General features: G+C 38.4%; 1 protein-coding gene across 6 annotated transcripts in view; it reads right to left on the reverse strand.

Moving 5' to 3' along the window:
* LOC6034937 (cadherin-87A) overlaps positions 1 to 24,171 on the reverse strand; it is a 370,702-nt gene that overhangs the window by 123,662 nt on the left and 222,869 nt on the right. For all 6 annotated transcript variants that reach the window (XM_038266992.1, XM_038266991.1, XM_038266993.1 and 3 more), the window contains one exon: positions 22,565 to 22,731. In XM_038266992.1, the coding sequence (XP_038122920.1) occupies positions 22,565 to 22,634 (70 nt within the window). In that variant the 5' untranslated portion in view covers positions 22,635 to 22,731. The remainder of the gene's footprint in view (positions 1 to 22,564; positions 22,732 to 24,171) is intronic.

A 24,171-nucleotide genomic window follows, 5' to 3' on the forward strand; every position in this document is an offset into this window, starting at 1 on the left:
GCAAATTTTCTGAACTTTTCAAAAAAAATATTTTTGGAAATGGTCACGCATGGTCACTATTTTTAAAAATTGAAAAACTGCAAATATTACGCTAAAATCAAACTTTCGGTGGCTATATCTAGAAAACGGAGCCCTTTATCAAAAAATATGTAAAGTACTTTTCGATTGCAAATTCAATTTTGCATTAAAAAATAATGTCAAACTTGTTTTTGCATGAAACTTCGATTTTTCCAAAAATCACTATTTTTTTCAAAAATCATAACTCGGCGGCAGATTTTTTGACCATGTTTCTCTATGGCTCAAAAGTTGCGGATTTTTGTCCCCTAAAACATATCAAAAAATCTCGAAAATCAAAAAATACGTATTTTGGGAAATTGAGTTTTAGTAAAAAAAAGTTGATAAAAAATCCTCAAATTTTTTTCCGTGTACCTATTTTTTTCTCAAAAGTCCTCAACAATACCTACAACTTTGCCGAAGACACCAAATTGATCAAAAATTCACTCAAAAGTTACAGCTGTTTGAATATTTACATACCATTTTTGTATGGACAGCTGCCAAAATTGTATGGAGACTTGTATGGGTGAACCAATGACACAAAATAGCATATTTGGGTATAGGGAAGGCCCCCACAAAGTTTGAGCCAAATCAAAAAATACAAATAAAATCCATTTCCGGTTTTGGTAGAGAATTGCTCATATGCAAACCATAAATATTTATTTTTTGTGTCATCTGCAGGTATCGATTGTACAGACAATTTTACAAAAAAGAGTGTTTATATTGAGCATGTTCATATAATTTTCAATAATCAAGGTCAGGAAAAATATCTTTGGCCATTTTCACATGATTTGGCGTTCGAGTAGAAAAAACTGAATATTTACTGTCTTGAGCTGGAATCACTTTAAAGATTTGACGTGAATGATAATTCAGTTACTCCACGTCAAACCACCTGGATCCAAATCAAAAGTACTCCGATTTGGTCAAAATAAATTGTCCTAGCTGGGTTAGGGTGGTTCAACGATTTTCACAAAAAAAAACTACATTTTTCTTTTCGAAAATACTTTATCGGATCTCGATATATCGCTGCTTCTCCGTAGGAATAATTTCCCAGTATATTTGGCTGGAGACGCATGGTACCTTATGTTCAATCGATAAAACGAAATCCGTTAGTTGTTTTATTTTAAAGGTCATACCAAGGAAACCCGTAATGAATATTCACAATTGAGTAATTCTTGCTGAAAGTGGACCACTATTTACACAAGGTGTTAACAAATTAAAAACCATGTACTTTTCTAATATCCCCCATCCAGTTATGAATGAAACCATGTTTGGTTGGTTAAATTTATCCTCCCCTCGACGCCACGAATCTATTTTTTTTTTTGGATGGTAATTTTTTGACTTAGGCACGCCTGCAAAAATGCTAATAACATTGAATACTTTAACGAAACCTTAATGTTTGGGGGTGTTTTGGAAAGGGAATGAGCAGAGCTTTCGAATGCACTTGTCAGAAAAATACCGTTCCATACATTTTTTTTGCCACAAAACACCAATGTATTTTTAAAAGTCATTTTTGAAGGCCGGCACCCCGCTTTAGCGTAAAACTGATAAATCCATTCGCAAGCTGAGACGATTTTACATAAAGACCTGTAAATCTAAGATCTTTTTTAATCTAATTTTTATTCCGCGAGTACAATTGGGTGGACGTTTTGTTTAGTATAACTAATGGATGTAACAAAATAAACATTAAATGTTTGCGAAAGACGAAATAAGACCAAATTCGCTAGCAATTAAAATAACTGCATATTACCACAAATAACATCTTGGCGCGGCTCCAAATCTTCACTGTTTCCCTGAAATTTGATTCCAGATCCGAATTCACCGAACAAAACAACTATAAGAAACCATAGTCTAGCCTCCAAAACATATGCCATATGTAAATAATAGGCTGTACTAGTTAATTCTGAGAAATTTTTAAAATTGGCACTTTTTTTCTCATAAAAATCCAAATATCTTGGCGCTGGAGTATCAAAATTGCGATTTTTCTTAGAGAAAATGATCACTTTTAAAATACATAGGTGTTTTGTGACTAAAAAACGTATGGAACGGTATTTTTCTGACAAGGCGGGAGCGGCCGTGGCTGACTGGTTACGGTGTGGTGTGTCCCCACGCTTCTTCCTCCCCTGTCGATTCAGAATTAAACACTCTGGGCTCAAACTCAACACACCTCAAACGAATCATGTCTCTGCGATACGACTTTACGCAGGAGGCTTGTGATGTTTCAATGCATGCAATGGCGCACTACAGGTACCGTAATCTGGGGCGAATCGGGACTCCAGTCTGAATAGGGACATCAGTTTTTAGAGCACTTAAAGCTTTTAAATATGGACGTTTACATTTTGTTGGTCTGAGTCTGTTCTATCCGAAACCAACCAGAAAAATCAAAATATTGTGCTCCAACATGGTTAAAACTGCTGACCCAATTCGCCCCATGTGACCCGATTGACCCCAGTTTACAGTATTAATAAATGACAAGAAGAGAACTAGGCGTAATCTAACCTAAGTCACTCTCCAGGATCTCTTCGATAGATTGGCTGCACTAGGGTTTGATTAGATTAGGAACGGAAATTTTTCTGACAAGTACATTCGAAAGCTCTGCATATTTCCTTTCCAAAACACCCCCTAACATCATGGTTTTGTTAAAGTTTTGCAAAGTTATTTGCATTTTTGTAGGCGCGCCTAAGTCAAAAAATTACCATCCCAAAAAAAATGTTTAAGCTTGGTGGCGCCAAGGGACGACAAATTTAACCAACCAAACATGGTTTCGTTCATAACATGATGAAGGCTATTGAGAAAGTAAATGGCTTTTGTTATTTGAGCACCTTGTGTAAATAGTGGTCCACTTTCAGCGAGAATTACTCAATTTTAAGATATGTTACGTAAAACATGTTGAAATATTAGCCAAACAAAAATTATGTTGACCACGGAACACCCTGGCCAAATTTTAGCGACATCGGAACACATTTGATTTGGATCCTGCTGTTTTGATATGGAATCGGAATTTCTTCTCAAACAAGCAACATAACGATGTACTCAACTCGAGGGAAAGCATGAAGTTTGGGGTCCCCAGAAACACGTGCACTTTGAATTTTTTCAAAAATATTTAGACAGGGCCGAATGGTTTTTCTCCAAAGTTTGTGTTGAGAATTAGTGCTGTTCACTACATCCACATAGTGAATGCAATTTTTGCTTGTATGCAATAGCGATGAACCACCCTAATTATCTATACAAACTTTGAAGAAAAACTATCTTGCCCTGCCTTAATATTTTTGAAAGAAATCATTGTGCACGTGTTTCTGAGGACCTCAAACTTCATTCTTCTCCTCAAGTGGAACCTGCGCAGACATTTTTGTCAATTTTTGTAGGTCAGTGTAATTTTTGATAATAAAAAAAAAACAAGAATTAAAGTGTTGTCTTGTTTTTTTTTATTTAATGGTTGAACTTACGAACCCATTTTTGCTATAATCTGAAAACATAGTTGTGAATTATTTGGTAGATATTAATTTGAGAGATAATTTAAAAAATGTTTTAAACTTTAATCATTGTGTACTAGACACTGGTTGATGCGATCAGTTAAAATATCGTAAATTTTATTGGTGTGTGATACAGAGGACTCTCTCGTTGTCGATATTGAATGGGCCGTCGAGGGCGAGAAGTATCAAATTATAAAACGAAAAATCAGCTGGAGTAATACTGATATCGAGAAGATCGACAGCCAGTAATTTCTTTAGTAATCAGAAATCTTCTGAATCCTTCGAAGCTGATAATAAGGCTAAAAGCGTTAAGTAAAAATATAAAACTTAAAATACATGAAAATGAATACATGAAAACATAAAAAAATAACAAGAATAACATGAAACATAAGAATTAAAATATTTCACCATTTGACAAAAACAGTCAAACTTCGGGAAAAATTTCCATTACCTTAAATACATTACTGCGGTTTCGTTTCAATTTTTCCATTTTTTTTATTTCTAGCCGAGTGCGGTTTCAGTCCCTCATCATAGGAAAAAAATGTATGTAGAAGAAGAAGTAAAAACTCTCCCACGATCATGGCCAGGTTTGGTTTGGCTCCCCGGTCCCAGTGTACAGTTTGCAAGTTTGTCTGGGGACAGAATGATGGTACTCTTAGTAGGTAGTCCTGTTTTTTTGTCCAACAACAAAAAAAAAAACGAAGAAGGGACAACGACGACATCATTGAGCCTGAGGTTTGGTCCCTTCCTGGCAACCCGAGAGGGCATAAGCAAATAGATATGTGAATAAAATGAAATAAATGTTGGCACACGTGGATGTCGGAAGGGTTTGGAGGGCGGGAGAAAAGGTACACAACAAGCCAGACATCAAAAAGTGTCCTTTTTGAGACGAGGGACTGCGCCGGTAGATTTTGTCTCCGCCAATTATTGTTATCGTTATGAAACCATAGAGTATGTGAAGGGCTTTTCCAGAGGGGTAGGAGAGGGGGTGAGGAGAAAAAAAGGAAAAAACGAAAGAGAAAGGCTACCGGAATTAATTCGAAGGATATTATGACATATGGTTATTGCATTTTCTCCAACTTTTGCCGGTTGAACCTCGTTCATTTTTTTTATTTCGCTATTTTGTCCACCGGAATCGCAATTTGATTTACATACTGGGTAGGGCCTCCGGTACGACACAAACCATAATTCATCCCGGGCTATTATTGTGACACGTTATTTTGGCACCGACCATGTTGTAGCTCGGTTTCCGGTTGAGAACCTGCCATCACGTTTCGGCAAATAATACTTTTTTTCCAATTAAGTTTCTGCTGGCAGAAATGGGGGTGGGGTAGCAGGGTGACGTGTTTTATTGCAAATTGAGGTAATGATGCTATGATTTGGTAGAGAAATAACTCATGTTTATTGACTATCATCAGATATGAAACCAATTATATGATTTATTGTATATTTTTTAAAGTGAATTTGCGTTGCTATATTAAGAAAACGCAAGCATTCGGTTTCGTTGAATTCAATAAGACTTTGATTTGAGAATTAAGCCTGATGTAGATCGTTTAACAAAAAGACGATTTTTTTGTGACATCAAAATATTTTTTTTCTAACTACAAAAATGTCATTAATTCAAATAAAATTGCTTCAAAATGTCTAATTACAATGGGGTTTTCAGTTGTTTTCAACAATTAACGCATTTCTTTGGATTACTTAAATTCATATTGTTTTGGGAATCTGTTGTAAATTTTTTTCTTCCGTTACCGATAGCTTTTTTTGTGTTACCGATAGCTACCTTAAAGTTCTGCCATTTTTTTTTCTGCAACATGTTTAAAATCAGAAAAAAAAACTTTTTCAGTTGAATTTCGATTTTGCATCTATGTACATAACATAGATGCAAAATCGAAATTGGTACAGATTCTATCCTTTAAAAAAATCACAGCTGCAACTTTTGCTAAGTCAAGAAAAACTTCACAAGCAGCAGCATCGTCTTAAGGGAAACGGTTATGCAGCGTCAACATAGTTGGAGGGTAGAACTAAAAACACATTTTCAATATTTTCCAGCATACAGATTTTTTTTTCTCTCTTTTGCTCCATCGATTTCTCCACGCTACTTCCTTAGAAACCTGTTTGTTTAGCGGATTCTCGGTCGTCTTCATTTTGCTCCTGGAGCCATTCTTTCATCGTTAGAAGGAAGAACTTGAAAAGGAAAAAAGGTAAAGTTCCCGGGTGGATCCCACATAGTCTAGAACCACCCACCATGTGGGCACATGTTGTGAGTGCCGAAAAAAAAACGCAAGAAGACATGTTATAAATAAAATGAATATGAAAATTATGAAAATGAATTCCAGCGCACAGCAAAGTGGCAGCACGGCAGCAGCAACATACGGACATGACGGGAAACTGCTATTTTCATCATCTTCCGCTGGAGTTCTCCCTGTTCCTCTTCGTGTGAATGTGTGTGTGTGTGAAAAATTTACGGCGCCTTTTGATTATGAAAATTTGGTTTACCAGCCCTAACAAAGCCAGCTTTTTTCTTTTTGCATCAGCTGCATTTACTATGTTTACGGATTTTTTTAACATGTTTTTCTTGAGGAGTTTGTTTTCTCTTCCTGTGCTGGGAACGGCCACAGCAGAGGCATCAAGAACCAAATTTGTGCCAACAACTAGAATGGGTGTTCACGGCGGAAAACAAGATGCTGTAAAGTATGCGATTTTTCATTATGGTTGGAACATAATCAGAAAAAAACTGTTTATTTCTTTTAGAGTGTTAACAGAGCGCAGAAAACGAACTTCAAATTTTTCTTTGTTCGTCAAAAACATGACTGTTCTTGTAAATATCGTAAAAATGAAAAAATGAAATTGCAAATATCGCAGTTTTACGAAGAAATGAAAACAAACATGGGACAATTTAATGGACAGGATTAAAGAAAATTTTATTTACATTTTTTTGCTACCATCAGTGGGAGTGACTACGAGTCAAAAAACAATACATCTCTCGTAAATTCCTAATAACAAAAACAATTTAAATAACATCGAATATCTTTCAACGTAGATTTGTTTCTAGATAGTTTACTAACATTTTCCCAAAATATGGTGGATTACGATGAACATTACCTTAAATGTCAATAGTTTGAAAATTTACCCAATCTCACCTCTTAGAGGTGTCGCCGCGCGAGCATAATAAATATTTGAAATCAGTCCAGCTCAATATCGATGATCAAAACGAAACGCAAGTGTCGCGAGAAGTCACAACATTTCTAAAATCAAGGTCAAAACCAAGTGGCGTCACAGCAAACCATAAGTGAGGATACAAAGAATCTATTGTTTTCAGCGCACAAGATGTAGAAAGTGCGAAGAAATCAGGCGAGATCGTACGATCGATTTCCAAGAATGTCTGGCATCTGCTCGGACTACATTATGTCAACTTAAAAGAAGGCGTGGTCTACTCATTTTTAGTATGCCATCCTTTTCTATCCTACAGGAGGAATGGACGAGAACGTTACAAATGCGTTCAATCGCTCTTAAAGATCCATAGAAGAATAACGGTAAATCTGGCAAGAATGATTTGAAATCTCAGGACATCTAAGTGTTGCTTGAAATGTAGGCAACCCGCTTAACTATTTGACCCTTTGGGGTACATGTTTAGTTCTAGGAGAAAATCGGATCAATTAATTAATAAACTAGGGCATCGAAGGGATGTACTCGGTCACGAAATTTCTCTACGTAGATATCGAATGCTAACGTAGCATGATCAAGCATTAGGTGATTCATACATTGCTACTGTAACTTATCCAACCTGGAACAAAACCCTGTTGAAGATTCAATAAAATCAAGTTCGAAGATCATCCTACCAACGTGTTTCCCTCAGAAAGAAATACAAGTGGAGTCCAGTTATAGTTCAAAGTAATAGTGCAGTGAGTAAGGTGCAAAAGTGTCCCGAAGTAAGTACCTGGAGTGACATCGCCGAGGAAACCCTACCAGTGGATAGTTCCTGACCTTGCAACGCTGCAGGCTTACTCCAGAGGGCATGCTGCCCTGATAACTTGGCTGCGCAACATGGTGGCTCCAGAGAGGACTCCAGGACGGCAAGTGTAGAAATCTCTTGTCGAGGATCCTCGGCTTCCGGTCGGTAGAAATCTGACTGTAAGTATAAGCGTGTCCGACGCTGAGAGCGGACTTGTGAAAGTGCAATGAAGTGATTTGGTGCCCAAAGAAGATAACCGGATAGTGAACTTAGAGAAATCCGGTGATGTGTAGTGGCGCTAACACTTAGCCGAAAAAAGTGAAATTCTTGGACTTAGAAGAATTTTGGCCGAGTTGTGCAGAGACTTAGCCGAAAATGTGAAGTCCTTAGAAGAATTCTGGCGAAGTTGTGAAAAGACTTAGCCAAAGAAGTGAATTCTGGACTTAGAAGAATTCTGTCAAAGTAGTGCAAGGACTTAGCCAACAAAAGAGAAGTTCGTGGACTTAGAATTTGGTGAAGACTTAGCCGAAAAGTGAATTCTGGACTTGGAAGAATTCTGGCGAAGTAGAGCAAAGACCGAAAAGTAAAGTCCTGAGACTTATAATAACTCCAGCAAAGTAGTGAGAAGGCTTTCTGGAATTCTGGTAAAGACTTAGCCGAAAAAGGATCGGACTTCGTTAGCTTGCGGAGTTCTGGACTTGAAAATATTCCGAACTTGGAAAAATCTCGGCAAAACGAAACTGGACTTAGCCGGATTAAAAAGTTGCGGGCTTGTAGAAATTGTGACGAAGTGACGATTGTTTCTGCCAAAATGTGCATTTGGTGAAGACTCTTATTCGTCGTTTTGCATTCTGAGGGAGGCTCAGAAACTAGTTGGCGAAACTCCAATTCGTCGTTTTGCATTCTGAGAGAGGCTCGGAAACCAGTTGGCGAAGACCCCATTCGTCGTTTCGTATTCTGAAAAGGCTCAGAAACTAGTTGGCGAAACTCCAATTCGTCGTTTTGCATTCTGAGAGAGGCTCGGAAACCAGTTGGCGAAGACTCCATTCGTCGTTTCGTATTCTGAAAAGGCTCAGAAACTAGTTGGCGAAGACTCCAATTCGTCGTTTTGCATTCTGAGGGAGGCTCGGAAACCAGTTGGCGAAGACTCCAATTCGTCGTTTCGTATTCTGAAAAGGCTCAGAAACTAGTTGGCGAAGACTCCAATTCGTCGTTTTGCATTCTGAGAGAGGCTCGGAAACCAGTTGGCGAAAACTCTAATTCGTCGTTTCGTGCGTCCTGAGAAGTGAGCTCAGAAACCAGATGGTGAAGACTGAAATTCATCGTTCGTGAATTCCGAGAAACGAACTTGGAAATAGTAGACGAAGACCTAAACTCGTCGTTTTTTTGTGCGTTCTGTGAGCTCAGAAACTTGTCAGCGAAAAATCTTGTTCATCGCGTGCGAGCTGGATTGTTCATCGAAGGTAGCAGCATCAAACATTGAAGTCATCAAAGGTCAACAGTCTTCGAAACCAGAAGGACAACAACATCGCAGGGATCATCGGAAGGACTACTACCTGATTATCAAATATATTGGTTTGATAAAGGGAAGAAGTAATCAAAGAAAAGATGGATTACAAGTTCAAAGCTAACAAAAACGGAAATTGTCGCATGTGCGATAAAAAGGATGAGGTAAATTGCATGATTTGTTGTGACGAATGTGATCGTTGGTTCCACGTAACGTGTACTGAGCTATCAGCTCTTCCTAAAAGAAGGACCCCTTGGCTATGCATAAAATGTGCAGCGATAGCAGATTACTTAGAAAATCAGCAAAAGGCCATTCAATCTCTGCAAGAAGCTAAAACTGACAAGAAGCCAAAATCAGATAGCGAGAATGCTGCCAACCTAACCCAAGATTTGCATGTAAAAGCCCTTCAAGCGATAGTCGAAACAATGAAAGAAGTTAAGATAGACAATCGTGCATCAACAGATACTTTTATGGTAAGACAATCACTTTTGGAATTGCCCAACTTTGACGGGTCGTACAAAACCTGGCCAAGATTCAAACGTACGTTTTATGAAACTACAAAAAATGGAAAATTTTCTGATCTGGAAAATATTAATCGTTTACAAAAAAGCTTGAAAGGAGAAGCACTTACCAAGGTGAACTCCTTATTGATGGATGCAGATAATGTGACAGTAATTATGAAAATTTTGGAAGATCGATTCGGAAGTATCGAGCTTGTCTATAAAGGCCTAATGAATGATGTATTATCTTTGCGTAGTCCCAGATTTGACAATCCTAAGAGCATGATTGATTTTGTCTCTGGTATTGGGGACTTAGTTATTAACATGGAATGTCTCAAACATGAAGAATACCTTAACGACCATAGATTGATAATCGATCTTGCTAACAAGCTACCATACAGTCTACATCAAAATTGGCTCAAGCAAATTGCTAGAAGGAAGGATGCAGCGGATGACTTAAACCCATACGTTGCGCCAACCTTAAAGGACTTCCACGAGTTCTTGAAACCTGAAGAAAAATTGGCTACTTCATTAATGGCCGAAAGGGGAGTAAAGGAAAATAAATCGTTCAATGAAAAAAGGCTTGACAGACTGAATTATCACACCACAGGCGATAATAAATGTGTGTCATGTGGAAAAAATCATAAGCTGGTTGAGTGTTCAAAATTTAAAGAAATGACTCCAGAAAAACGGAGAAAATTTGTCGCTCGGAATAAATTATGTTATTCCTGTTGCTACTCTAACCATGTTCTACAAAATTGCAAGTATTCTAGAACTTGCAACATAGAGGGCTGCAAAAGTAAACATAACCGCCTGTTGCACATAAAAACACTAGGAAAGCACAGGAGAAAACTGCTACAACAAATCAAGAAGAAGCTGCCAAGGTGAATTGCCACGTTCAGAAACATAATAAGGTTTATTATCAAATTGTTCCGGTCACTCTTGTAAACGGTGACAATAAATTCGAAACATATGCATTTTTCGACTCCGGTTCATCAGTCAGCCTAGTTAAAAAAGAAGTTGTCGACCGTCTTCAAATCAAAGGTACATACAAACCTATGTTACTGGCTTGGACCAACGGAAATACTCAAGAAGATTCTGAAAGTATGACCGTAGAATTTAAAATGATTTCTCCTAACGGAAAAACATTCAACTTAAATAATATGCGCACTGTTAAAGATTTATCGCTTCCTACACAGTCAATAAATGTAACAACATTAAAGAAAAAGTTTGATTATCTTAAAAATATTGAATTCGATTCTTATGAAAAGGCAGTACCAACAATTCTTTTAGGCCTACAACACGCACATTTGTTCAGAGGAATCGAAGAAAGGCATAGGGCTTATAATGAGCCGGTTGCCCGGTTGACAAAAATGGGCTGGTTGTTGTATGGAAGTGACCATAGCTATTCAAAAGAAAAGAATCATCTTTTCGTAATTGAAAAGATCAACAAAGAAGAAAGGTCCATGAGAGAAATCATGTCAAATTATTTCTCTATTGAATCCTTCGGGGTAAAAGTTCCCCAAAATGAGCTTATTTCTAAAATCGATGAACGCGCACTCAAGATAATGAATGATACCATAAAATTAACCAAAAGTGGTTATGAAATTGGTTTGCTCTGGAAGAGCGAAGTGGTTGAACTACCAAACAGTTATAAAACCGCATTAAGTCGGTTCTTGATGCTGGAAAAGAAATTATCCAAGGATACAGTTGTCAAAGATTGGTATCATGACAAAATCGACGAATACTTGCAAAAGGACTATATGCGGAAATTGAGCCCGGAAGAAGCCTTGATTGAAACTCCAAAAACATTTTACTTGCCTCACTTCATAACGGTAAATAAGAACAAACAGCCACCAAAACCACGCATGGTTTTTGACGCAGCGGCAAAAATTGATGGTGTTTCACTAAATTCGAAGCTTCTCTCAGGACCAGATATGACAGAATCATCTCTCGGCGTTAAAATGCGTTTCAGAGAAGGACCTATCGCAATTACCGGGGATATAGAGGAAATGTTTCACCGGGTAGCAATAAGAAAAGAGGATAGAGAATCCCAACGCATTATTTCAAGGAAAAATCCGGAAAATGCCCTTGAAATATATGAAATGAATGTAATGACATTTGGAGCTACGTGCTCACCAGCTTGTGCTCAATTCATTAAAAATGAGAACGCAAGAAAATTTGAGGATAAATACCCTGAAGCAGTCGAAGCAATAATTAAAAATCACTATGTAGATGATTATCTAGACAGCTTTAGCGATCTGACTAAAGCAACACAAATTGTCCTAGATGTCATAAAAATACATGACCACGCGAACTTTAGAATGAGAAACTTCATTTCAAATTCCAAAGCACTTTTAAAACTACTTCCTGGTGATAGAGTTTCACCATTGAAGGAAGTAAAACTTGATAATGAAGAAAACACATATGAAAAAGTTCTTGGTATGTACTGGGACATACAAAATGACAAGTACAAATTTAAAATTAAAACAAATACTGAATCCATGATACAACCAACAAAGAGACAACTTCTATCGTTTATAATGAGCGTCTATGATCCTTTAGGACTAATATCTCACATCACAATCGAGGCTAAGATAATTATGCAGAATTTGTGGAGAGTCGGAATTGATTGGGATGACAAAATCCCAGAGAATATAAATAAAGAATGGCAATGTTGGTTGAAAAGATTATCCTCATTGGATACTTTAAAGATTTCCAGATGTTACTCATATGCAATAAACGTAACGAAACGTGAACTTCATGTTTTTTGCGACGCATCCTTAAACGCATATGCGGCTGTCGTATACATAAGAACCATATCAACTGAAGGCATTGACGTAACGATTTTAGCTGGAAAATCAAAGGTTGCTCCAACCAAAATTTTATCAATCCCGCGTTTAGAGCTACAAGCTGCGCTTCTCGGAACTAGATTAGCAAACACGGTTTTGAAAGAACTAAGATTGTCGATTGACAATGTAGTTTACTGGTCTGACTCAAAAACTGTTTTGAGTTGGATAAAATCTGAACTAAGAAAATATAAGCAATTTGTACAGTATCGAGTTAGTGAGATACTTGACAGTACAGTGGAATCTCAATGGAGATATATTGACTCGGCTTCAAACCCTGCCGATGAAGCAACTAAAACGATCCTATCCAATTCAAAATGGATAGACGGACCCCCGTTTTTGATAACAGACGAATCTCAGTGGGATTTAGAAAAAAGAGGACAGCAAACTGTTGATCTAAGTCATGAAGAGCTTCGTCCTATGTTCACAATCTCATCGGTAGAGAAACCTAACTTGGAATGGATGAACATAAATTGGTGCTCGGATTGGAACCGCTTGAAGAGATCAGTGTGTATCGTCTTGAAGTACTTTAACTGGCTCAAATGTAAAGCTAAGAAAATAACATTTGACAATAAGATAACAGCCTCTGACATGGAAAAGGCGGAGACTATGTTAATCCAAAAAGCACAATGGGAGTTATTTCCTGATGAAATGTTGGATTTACAAACCAAGAAAACCATCGATAAATCAAGCAAAATACGAACACTTTCACCGTTTCTATCGGAAGATGGAACAATGAAATCTGAAACTCGCTATAAAAATGCAGAGTGTGTACCTTATGGCGCGCGTTATCCATTCATACTCCCAGAAAAACATCATGTATCAGATCTCGTATTGAAGAATCAACATGAGTTATTTAAACATAAGAAAACCAAAGCAGCAATAGCCGCAGTTCAACAGAAATATCATATCATTCACATTAACGCAGGAATGCAAAGAATGAGTGTTCGATGCCAATTTTGCAAAAACTCGCGCGCTAAAGCTTTAGCTCCGAGAATGGCACCAATGCCTGAATGTCGTCTGCAGCCGTTCATAAAACCCTTTACTCATACAGGTGTTGATTATTTTGGCCCATATAACGTATCAATCGGAAGAAGATCCGAAAAGCGTTGGGGTGTCGTTTTCACCTGTATGACCACTCGAGCAGTTTATCTAGAACTGGCTCATGATTTAAGCACTGATGCGTTCATCATGTGCTTGAAATCTGTTCAAAGCAGACGAGGAAAAATTAAGTTCTTGTACAGCGACAATGGTACAAATTTTGTCGGTGCAGATAACGAAATGAAAAAGATCCGTCATCGATTGTCATCAGACGGTATTGAATGGCACTTCATCCCACCCGCTTCTCCACATTTCGGTGGAGCTTGGGAACGTATGGTTCAAGAAGTTAAGACCCTGCTTCCAAGTGAAACCATGCCTGAACACACACTTCGATCTTTACTAACTGAAATTGAATTCATCATAAACTGTAGGCCTTTGACTTCTATTTCATTGGATGCTACTGATGATGAACCGTTAACACCGAATCATTTTCTGATCGGGTGCGCAGGCGGGTCTGAGCCATCTTTAAACGATGCTTCTAAAGCTGAAGCTACAAGGCAGCAGTGGAAAAGAGTTCAACTGTTGGCAAAAAATTATTGGGACAGATGGCTGCATGAATATCTCCCCACACAAGCTAAGAGATCAAAATGGACAGAAGCCATTAGAAACGTAAAAGTTGGCGATATAGTTCTTATCGCAGATGATAATGAAAAAGCAAAATGGCAGAAAGGAATTATCGAAAAAGTACACCCATCAAAGGATGGATGCGTAAGATCAGCTGACGTAAAGACTACCACTGGCGTATACACCAGACCAGTAGTCAAGTTAGCTGTATTGGATGTAGGCCTTCCAGAAGGTCAAAAACATCAACTTTCAGACATTAACGATACTAATAAGCGTATCACTCGAAGCCAAACAAAGATTCAAAACAGAAACTTTGTGGGACTAATAAATTCGATTGAACATGATGATGACGATTATGAACCTAATAAAACTAAACTAATCATTGGAAAAAAGCAAACCTTTCCAAGGCAGAATCTGCTGCTAACATTATACTTAATGTGTAGCTTTCTGGGACATATAAATTGCTTTGAAGGGTCTGGACTTATAGCGTATGACTGTGGAAGCCCCGAAGTAAATCTAACGAGCTATTCCTTATTGGACGTTGCTTCATGCCTCCCACCTTCGAATAATTTAACAACGCATGAAGTTCAGATTCAAGTTCTTCAAAGAAACGTTAAGAGTGACATGAAAGTTTACCAATGCAAAGTTATCATAAAAAGAAAGATAAGGCATTGCGGAATGCACTCTCATACATCTGATTACGAAGGAAGCTATAAATACATCGTAAAAGAATTCACCTCTGAAGAATGTCGAACATCACAACAATTAGGAATTGTAAGGCTAACATATGAGCATCAAATAAACGAAATAAAACGGAATGAAACTACCAGAGGTGAAACTCTGATAGAAGGAACTGTGAGAAACAGTGACTGCAAAGGTGAAACTTACAAGACACCAGAATTCACATGGTTTGACGCGTTAGTGTATTACGAATACGAAATCACTCTACGCGACTACACCGCCGTCGTTGATTACGAAAACGATGTCATTCTGCTTAGAAACGGTTTAACTTGCACATACTCTCATGGAAAATGCCTTGATTCCGAAGACGGGTATATAACATGGGATGTCGCATTTAATAATAAGTGCGAAGAAACTGAATTCGAGGTGATCTACGAAGGTACAGTTAACAAAACAAAAAATGAGAACACGAAAACACACCGCAAAGGTTTCAACGTAGTTTACAGCACCGTTTCTGATACGCACTTGTTCTCTATCCGTACCAGAGAACAAACAAAGGTGTGTGGTCATCCTGGCTATCTAACCGATCACCCTCGCATAATTGTAGTTGAAGTTATCGGATTCAACTCTCCGTTCACCAAAAAATCTTCACCAGGAAGAAATTTTGATTTGTTCACGTATTTCAACTCCAAAATAACGCTCGTTGAAAATTACGTTGGGCAGAGCATGTCTCAACTTTACAACACGGTTATGACCGAAATGTGTAAGGTAGACAAAAATCTAATGGAAACAAAACTGACATTGGCCAGACTTAACCCTACTGAATTTGTCACCAGTATCATCAAACGATCTGGTTTTACCGCAGTAGTAGCGGGAGAAGTCCTACATATTCTGGAATGTAAGCCAGTATACGTAACTCCCAAATCTGACGAAATATGTTACCAGGAAATCCCAGTAATATACAACAATCAAACTATGTATATTGCTCCGGTAACTAGAGTACTCCAAAACAGAGGAACGCAAATTGATTGTACTCCGTTGCTGCCAGCAAAATTTCAAATAGGTGGAAGATGGTACACTACTGATAGTAGAATCAGAGAAACAACTGCCCCTATGAAACTAACAACCGACCTATTAACAACTTGGTCGTACACCCCGTTACCAAACCTCATGCAGAGTGGAGTATACGATGCAGAGAGCGTAGTGAAGATGAGAAATCTAATTTATGAGCAAGGCGATAGACGCGTTGCGTCAAATGTAATGCACAAAATCCTTATCGGACAGCAACCAAACTTTCAAGGATTCAATTTTGAAGCACTCATGCCAGATAAATATATTGAAAATGTAATCGAGAGATACTGGAACAAACTGATGACATGGTCTACATACCTTGGCAATATAACCTCTACATTCATAGGAATCTATATGATTGGAAGAATCGTTAAGTTTATAATTGACACTATCATGCATGGAAGAATTTTATATGACATCTATGGCTTGGGTTGGCAACTTGTAGCAGCATTTTGGGATTCATTTACCAATTTTCTATCGCATAAGAATACGATGCAACGAACCTCACAACGTAGCGAAAGGCACGATACAGTAGAGGCCGTTAAAGAAGAAACTGAAACAAGAGAAATCATTGCAGAAAGACAACCTCTTTATCCAGTTGTAACATTGCACAGCATTAATAATACTTTGTAAATCTAGGACGATTTACGGGCCCGGAATGTCGCCGCGCGAGCATAATAAATATTTGAAATCAGTCCAGCTCAATATCGATGATCAAAACGAAACGCAAGTGTCGCGAGAAGTCACAACATTTCTAAAATCAAGGTCAAAACCAAGTGGCGTCACAGCAAACCATAAGTGAGGATACAAAGAATCTATTGTTTTCAGCGCACAAGATGTAGAAAGTGCGAAGAAATCAGGCGAGATCGTACGATCGATTTCCAAGAATGTCTGGCATCTGCTCGGACTACATTATGTCAACTTAAAAGAAGGCGTGGTCTACTCATTTTTAGTATGCCATCCTTTTCTATCCTACAGGAGGAATGGACGAGAACGTTACAAATGCGTTCAATCGCTCTTAAAGATCCATAGAAGAATAACGGTAAATCTGGCAAGAATGATTTGAAATCTCAGGACATCTAAGTGTTGCTTGAAATGTAGGCAACCCGCTTAACTATTTGACCCTTTGGGGTACATGTTTAGTTCTAGGAGAAAATCGGATCAATTAATTAATAAACTAGGGCATCGAAGGGATGTACTCGGTCACGAAATTTCTCTACGTAGATATCGAATGCTAACGTAGCATGATCAAGCATTAGGTGATTCATACATTGCTACTGTAACTTATCCAACCTGGAACAAAACCCTGTTGAAGATTCAATAAAATCAAGTTCGAAGATCATCCTACCAACGTGTTTCCCTCAGAAAGAAATACAAGTGGAGTCCAGTTATAGTTCAAAGTAATAGTGCAGTGAGTAAGGTGCAAAAGTGTCCCGAAGTAAGTACCTGGAGTGACATCGCCGAGGAAACCCTACCAGTGGATAGTTCCTGACCTTGCAACGCTGCAGGCTTACTCCAGAGGGCATGCTGCCCTGATAACTTGGCTGCGCAACAAGAGGGGTGACATTGGGTCAAATGAAACTAAAATGATGCTCAAATACAACGATATGCTAAAAACAAGTCATCCAACAGTGTTTCTTGTTCTAGGGAATCAATTTCAATCATTTGGGTAGTTTTCGAGCAAATCCAACAAAAATATTAGAAAAATGACTTTTCGAGAGGTCATTTTTGATCAAAAACGTACCACAACTTTAAACAGCTGCCAAAGTAACAGGATTTGTTCTAGGAACAAGATTTTTTCAGTGAAGTCATCTTAAGAAGTCCTTTACACAACCCTTTTAACAGAATTTAGTTTTATTGAGAAGAACCTGAGAAATGATAAAATCCGTAAAAAAATCATTTTAACCCAATCTCACCCCCCAAACCCAATGTCACCCCCACTGACGGTGCTCAAAATGGTCAGTGTTTTCGCCACAACCTAATAAATTGTGATTATCAACACACTTGGAATATCTTATCTTACTAAACGTCCAAGAACCTTCACAACCTAGCCCATCCATCACGTTGTGTCTGCGTTTTGGATATGCGTCGCAAACCTAGTCTTCATCAATCTTAAATGAGTGACACGTGCCTATCTGTCCACAACTGGAGAAAGCCATTAATTTTAACAATCCTCACCTATAATATCCTAGGCCGGCTGGCCACAATCCCACGTATCCAAACCCACATCAGTCTGTTTGCGTTGCACCTTAAGTTTCTCGTGCTTATGGTGTAAGTCACCTACTACACCGGCCGCGTACCTACCATCCTTCCCCCAAAAAGGCTCTTGAAGCCAAGTGTGACAGAACTAACGCCCATTACTGGGTAATTCGTGTGCCAACCAACCAACCGAGCAGAAGAGGAAAAGGTTGAGCAAATAAAGTGACAGGTTTATTATTGGTATTGTTGTGTGCTTTTCTCGCCCGAAACCCACGTACCATGGTCGGGTTTCAGACCCCTCCCGAGGAGGTCCCAAGAGGTCCAAAAGATTTGCCACACTCTCTTCTCTGGCTCCAATGTAGCACGTCGTCTTCGTCGTTGGTTCGTCCCGGTCCAGTAGGTTCTGTTAGGCCACAAGAAGAAGGCACGAACTGCCAAAGAAACCATATTGCACGAAGAAAGAGGTGTTTGGTCGTCCGTGATTTTGTGAGAATTATTTCTCGTGCACGGTAAAATTCACTCTGGTGTGGCTTGTAAATTGACGGGGCACGAATAATGGTGGAGCTGTGAACAATTAGGTTGGTTGAGTTAGCACTCACAAATTTTAGCTAGTTGGATGTAAACAAAAAAATGAATATTATCTCAATTCTGATCTGAAATACAACAATATTCCTTTCTTCTATTTTGAGCTATGGCACAAGATGTTCAAAATTCATCAAGCAGTGTTGAAAATTTTATTGAAAATATCTGTGAGCTTAGCAGGTTTCATAGTGAATTTCGTCATGTTTATACGATGATTATGCAAGTTCAAGCTGGCTAGGAACTGATAACTAGGAATAGGACTCACTCCACCTGAACCAGATCCTCAACCGTCAACCGTCTATTGCCGGCATCTCCACCGCACATCAGTGAAAATAATTGGGGATTAGGAAGACGGGAATTGTTGATACTCAACATTTTCAACAAGACAAGGGAAAATCCCCACGGTATCCTCATGTAAGTTTCACTTGGAGCTGGACGATCTCTGGCTAAAGTTATTGGTCTAAGTTGGCATTCTTGTTCGAATTGTTCGTGTGTTCTAATTTTTAATGGGAAAGCTTTCAATTCTTCTCATCTTTATTAGTCTTCTTTTTCAATTCGAAAAGTCGCCCATGCATTTTTAACGAGGCAATGTATTTTTAATTTCAAATGTGCTTGCGAGTTATACAATCTTGTATTATTCTGAAATTCAACTTGCATTCAACTTGTCAGGAGGAAAGTATTTTAACGTGCCAATTCAAAGGACAGTGGATTGAAGATCGCCGTTGAGCTTCATGTTTTAAATTTCGTTGGGAAAAGATGGGAATCGAACCCAGGACCATCAATTATTTAATAAAACGAACATCACCTCGACTGCTCGATTCTATTATAATATTTGAAAAAGTTTAAAAAACTTTTTATGCTTTAGTTTTAGACCCCAAATGAAACATGCAATCAAAAAATTTTATATCGTGCACCGTTTTAATGTTTTGTCAACTTATTTTCTTTTCTTTTTTTGTTGCTATGAAAATATTTGTTTGACGAGTTCTGAAAACTTCCTACAAATTTTCTAAAAAGACAAAAATGAAAATTAGCCTAAATTTCATCTGACAAAATTTAAACATGTACTCATCAATAGTACAATAACTTTTGAACTCAAATTTGAAAAATTGAAAACCATCCCAATTTTCCGTGCATCCAAATTAAAGCAGAGAATTGTTCTTTCCATGATATGTAGGACCGCTGTGGCATCACTTAGGGAACATTCTAGTTTTGGGAAGGTCGTCACTCGGCGGATGTGGTTGCCTTCCCACAAACTTGGATGCCTTCCGTTCGTTTTGTCCGCTCCACCGGCATCGGCTAGATGACAACAATAACAACCTCCGAACTCCTTTTCTCAGTAGGATCCCCCGAGACGACAGGGTTATTCTATTGTGGTATTATTTTATTACCAAAGCCACCACTCTCTCCAAGGGAGGCGGGACAAGATTGACTTACTGGCAACAGGAAAAATCGGGGCGCTTTTCCTGACAATTTCTGTTATTGTTCGTTTTGTTCCTTTTTTCGGCATCCGTTTTGCTCGGCAGAACGAGTTGTGTGTGTCGTGTGTAAAGAATCACGTGTCATTCACAGATACTTGAGTTATTTACACTTCTCAGGAGGACTTGGTTAGGTCTGGTTTAGGGCAAAGTACATTGAACTTTGACAACCCTGTATTATGAAAAATATATTTCAGTTAATGATGGGAAAATGATTTTTAAGACTATACAAACATTATAGGCTTATTGAGAAAATTTTAAATTTTGGGTCAATATGATCCATCAGTCCTAAATGGGTTAAAGCAATTTAAATTATAAATAATTAATAGGTGACGAAACATGTTCAAATTTTAACGTAGCCTAAACCTTTGCAGGTTCATGCCCTTCAAAGGTATTTGAGATCCACTGATAACCGTCAAAATGAACTTCACTTTCTTTTCCTTCCTCCTCGTCCGCCCCTGGAACTTCTCCGGGGAAGCCTTGTTAACTCTGGTATTGTTGTCACCCAAATTGGGTTGTTTTGGGGGGCGTCGAGGATGTCAAGCAAAATGTCCTGTCGAGGTGTCCTAAATGTGATTATGTCCCAGGGGGGATTGTGCTCGTTTCTGTGATTGCGTGCCCCTTCCTCTTTCTCGAGAAATGATAAGAAAGAGTAAACTTGGCTGTTGGCTGCTGAGCGATGTTTGATTTATTGCCCGGGGGAGGGGAAGATTAATTTATTTTGAAGACTCCAAATAACAGATTTTCTTTACTCTTACCTTCCGGATATTTTCCAACGACTTATCAGTTTAAAAACATGTTTTAAGCATTAAGGAAGATGATCTTATTTTATAACTCTTAAACAGAGTCCAATTTGCGATGCCTTTTCGTTGGGTCGCAAGTCCCTATCGAAATTTATAAGCATTAGTAAAGCACATCAAATGTTATGCTTAAAAAACTGCTGCATATAAATTTCAAAATTTGCAAAAAGGGTAGTTTTTTATGAAAACCTGGCATATTATATATTTTTAGAAAGGTTCTGAAATTACCTTTCTTGTGGATTAAGAATTTTCAAGAGCTGACTCACCTATCTAAAATTACAAACAATTTAAAAATGGTCTGAATTTACATAACCTCATTCTATTTCGCCACTAAAAAGCCGTGTAGAGGGATGCCATTTTCTTAAAGGCGGTGTCTATATAATCTTGACAAAAAGTCTGTAGGTAGACTGTTTTTTTTACTCATCACTTATTTTTATTAGGACCTCTTGCTGCGATCACGTTAGGGGCGATCCATAAACTATGTGGACACTTTCGGGGCGTTGGAAGGTTTTTCTTATCAATTTGCCATTGAAGGCTGAAAAACTTTCAGAGCATCCAAATCCTGGATCTTTTTGAATTAAAAAATATATCGATAGTATGTAACAAAAACCTTGATGCAAAAAGCTCTGCTTGATGTGCACCGAACCAAATGAAAAGTTTATTTGCTGATTTGAAGGTCTAAAAAAAGTATATTTTTGTGGAAACGCATTGTACTTCCAGATCGATTGAAACACCCAAATCCGATGAATTATTTTCAAAAATCCATTTTTGGACGTGTCACTTAAAACATGACGAATTTGGTCAGCTAATAAAGTAATCTGTTGCTGATTCAACTGATTTTGAAGTTTAATATGTGTAAACTATCTCCATGAAAAGCTAGTTGAACAACGTGAGAAACATTTCGAAACGAGTCTTCCACAAACAAATAAAACAAACTTCTCAAGTTCAAGCTCCCCACCGTCACTAAAAACAACTATCAAAGTTGTTGCTTTCCAGCATTCCCAGCACGGTTTCCCCCGCTCGAAAATCAATCTTCTGCAACCCACAATTGACACGAAATTGGGTACTCTCTCGAGAGCACACCAAAGTAGAACAAACAAAGCACGTAGTGGTACGTTCGTCCAAAAGTTCGGCCGAGGTGTGAGGAGCGGAGAAACAGACTAGTCATCAACACCCAGAACTAAAAGCGTTCCGCTCAACCGGCCAAAGGGGTCGTCCTCGTTCAACATAGCTGCCAGCGCCAGTGGCAACAAGGCGTAACCGGGTGTCGCCTTAACTTGTTCAGTGGAGCAACATTCGAGACCTGGTCGAGGTCAGCTCCTTGGTTTCAGGGGGGAAAACGGAAAGATTTGTTCTCGGTACGGAATTGCGTCTTGTTTCCTTCACGGTTCAACGGTCCATTTGAGTTGGCACGTTTTTCTTTTCTGCTTATATACGATTTCACCCGCTTCTTCCTTAAACTTTAGTATCGCAATTTTCGGCTGGACGCCCAGCAGCAGCAGAAAACATCTTGCCGTTACGGCGGAATGTGTTCGCCAACCGAACCGGAGAAATTTAAGTCCTTGGTGAGAAGCGGGCCACCGAGAGTCCCATAAAGTATTCTGCCTCATATGGACTGAAGGGAGGACAGTTTTTTTTTTGTGGGTCAGGAAGAGTACAAAAAAGTGTTCGTTCTCGGAGAACATGTTATAAGACCGAATCCGTGTACAGAGAACAGCACAGTATGGACGGCTCGGGTGTTGTGTGTACTTACATGTCTGGACCAGCAGCGCTATCGTTACGAACGGTATTAAAACTGTCCATCGTCCTCGCCGGGTTATCATTGCTGCTGAGCGGCACCTGAAGCTGGGTCTGTCCTTGGTGCGCTCCTCCTGCAAAACACTGTTTCCAAAGGAATGGTTGGAGGATGTAGGCGGAGAGCTGCAAGAAAAATTGGAGAAAATATTGGTCAACAATTTGGTGTACAATTTGGACACTGTAAAAAATATCTTATAGCTACTTAGGCCAACTAAAATTAAACAATGTATGGACGTATGGCTATGCTCAAAACGTTTGTTTTAAACTCTGTTGTTTTCAGACCTTACACCTTGTTATATCCAAATTGTCCAATCTGTCTTCGATGTAGCAAAGTATGTCTCATAAGGGTGTGATAACAGAATCGATTTTCCAGCACAGCAATTTTTCAGTTCATGTTGGGGTCGTTAACAACTTCCCAAAGTTTGAGAACGATTGGTTCAGTCCTCACTTTGTGCAAAGCGATTAAATTTTCCATATAAATTTGTCTGGGAATTTTTTTTTATTTCGATATTTCAAAAATCCACGTTTTACGCTATATCAAAACTCATATTCGGATGCTCTGGATGGTGCTCTGCAATGTTCCCCAAGCGAGTATGGTGCTAAATTGCTCCTGAAAAAAGATACAGCGTCCTCAAAACTCGTCTAAAACGTAATTTTCGAGCTAAAAACATATTTTAGGCGAGTTTTGAAAACGCTGTATCTTTTTATAGGAGCAAGTTAGCACCATACTCTCTTGGAGGAAGTTGCAGAGCACACTCCATAGCAACCGAACATGAATCAGGTATTAATATAGCGTGAAACGTGGATTTTTAAAATATAAAAATCAAAAAAATGTTTTCCCCATACAAACCTATATGGGAAATTGAATCGCTTTGCGCAAACCCGAGCAGGGGTAAATAACACGGGAATACCAAATTTTGGTATTACTTGGGCAAATAACAGCGACCAAAATGTGCCCTTGGTTGCCCAGTAATAGATGGTAAAATACCATGAAATCATACCAAAATCTTGTATGTGTAAGGGCACAACAATACCAAACCATGTTATTCCAAGGGTAAAATAATACCTCAAAATAAAACCATTTCAATACCAAATTGAGGTCTTCTGGATTTTTGAACATTGCTTGAATACCAAAACTTGGTATTGCCATGGTTTTATTTTTAGGTATTCCCGCGCCCTTGGAAAATCATATTTTGGTATTTCTGTGGTCTTTCACATACATGATTTTGGTATGATTTCATGGTATTTTACCATCTATTACTGGGCAACCAAGAGCACATTATGGTCGCTGGTATTTGAACAAGTAATACCAAAATTTGGTATTTTCATACCATTTTAGTGCAGCAGTTGCAGTTAGTGAAAAATCGGAAATAATTCATATGCAACAGCCAAATCTACTCACCTGATGATTGCATGTTGTTATTAGTGATATTCTTCACCACACCGAATGCATTTGTCATTGATGAACAACCTGTGCTTGAAGTTCTTGAAGCTTCTGAAAAATAACAAGATTGAAAAATAAGTATTATTAAAATGAAACTGAATTGAAATTCACCAAAATTC

The sequence above is a fragment of the Culex quinquefasciatus genome, chromosome 1 (assembly GCF_015732765.1).
Source record: "Culex quinquefasciatus strain JHB chromosome 1, VPISU_Cqui_1.0_pri_paternal, whole genome shotgun sequence".
Lineage (NCBI taxonomy): Eukaryota > Metazoa > Arthropoda > Insecta > Diptera > Culicidae > Culex > Culex quinquefasciatus.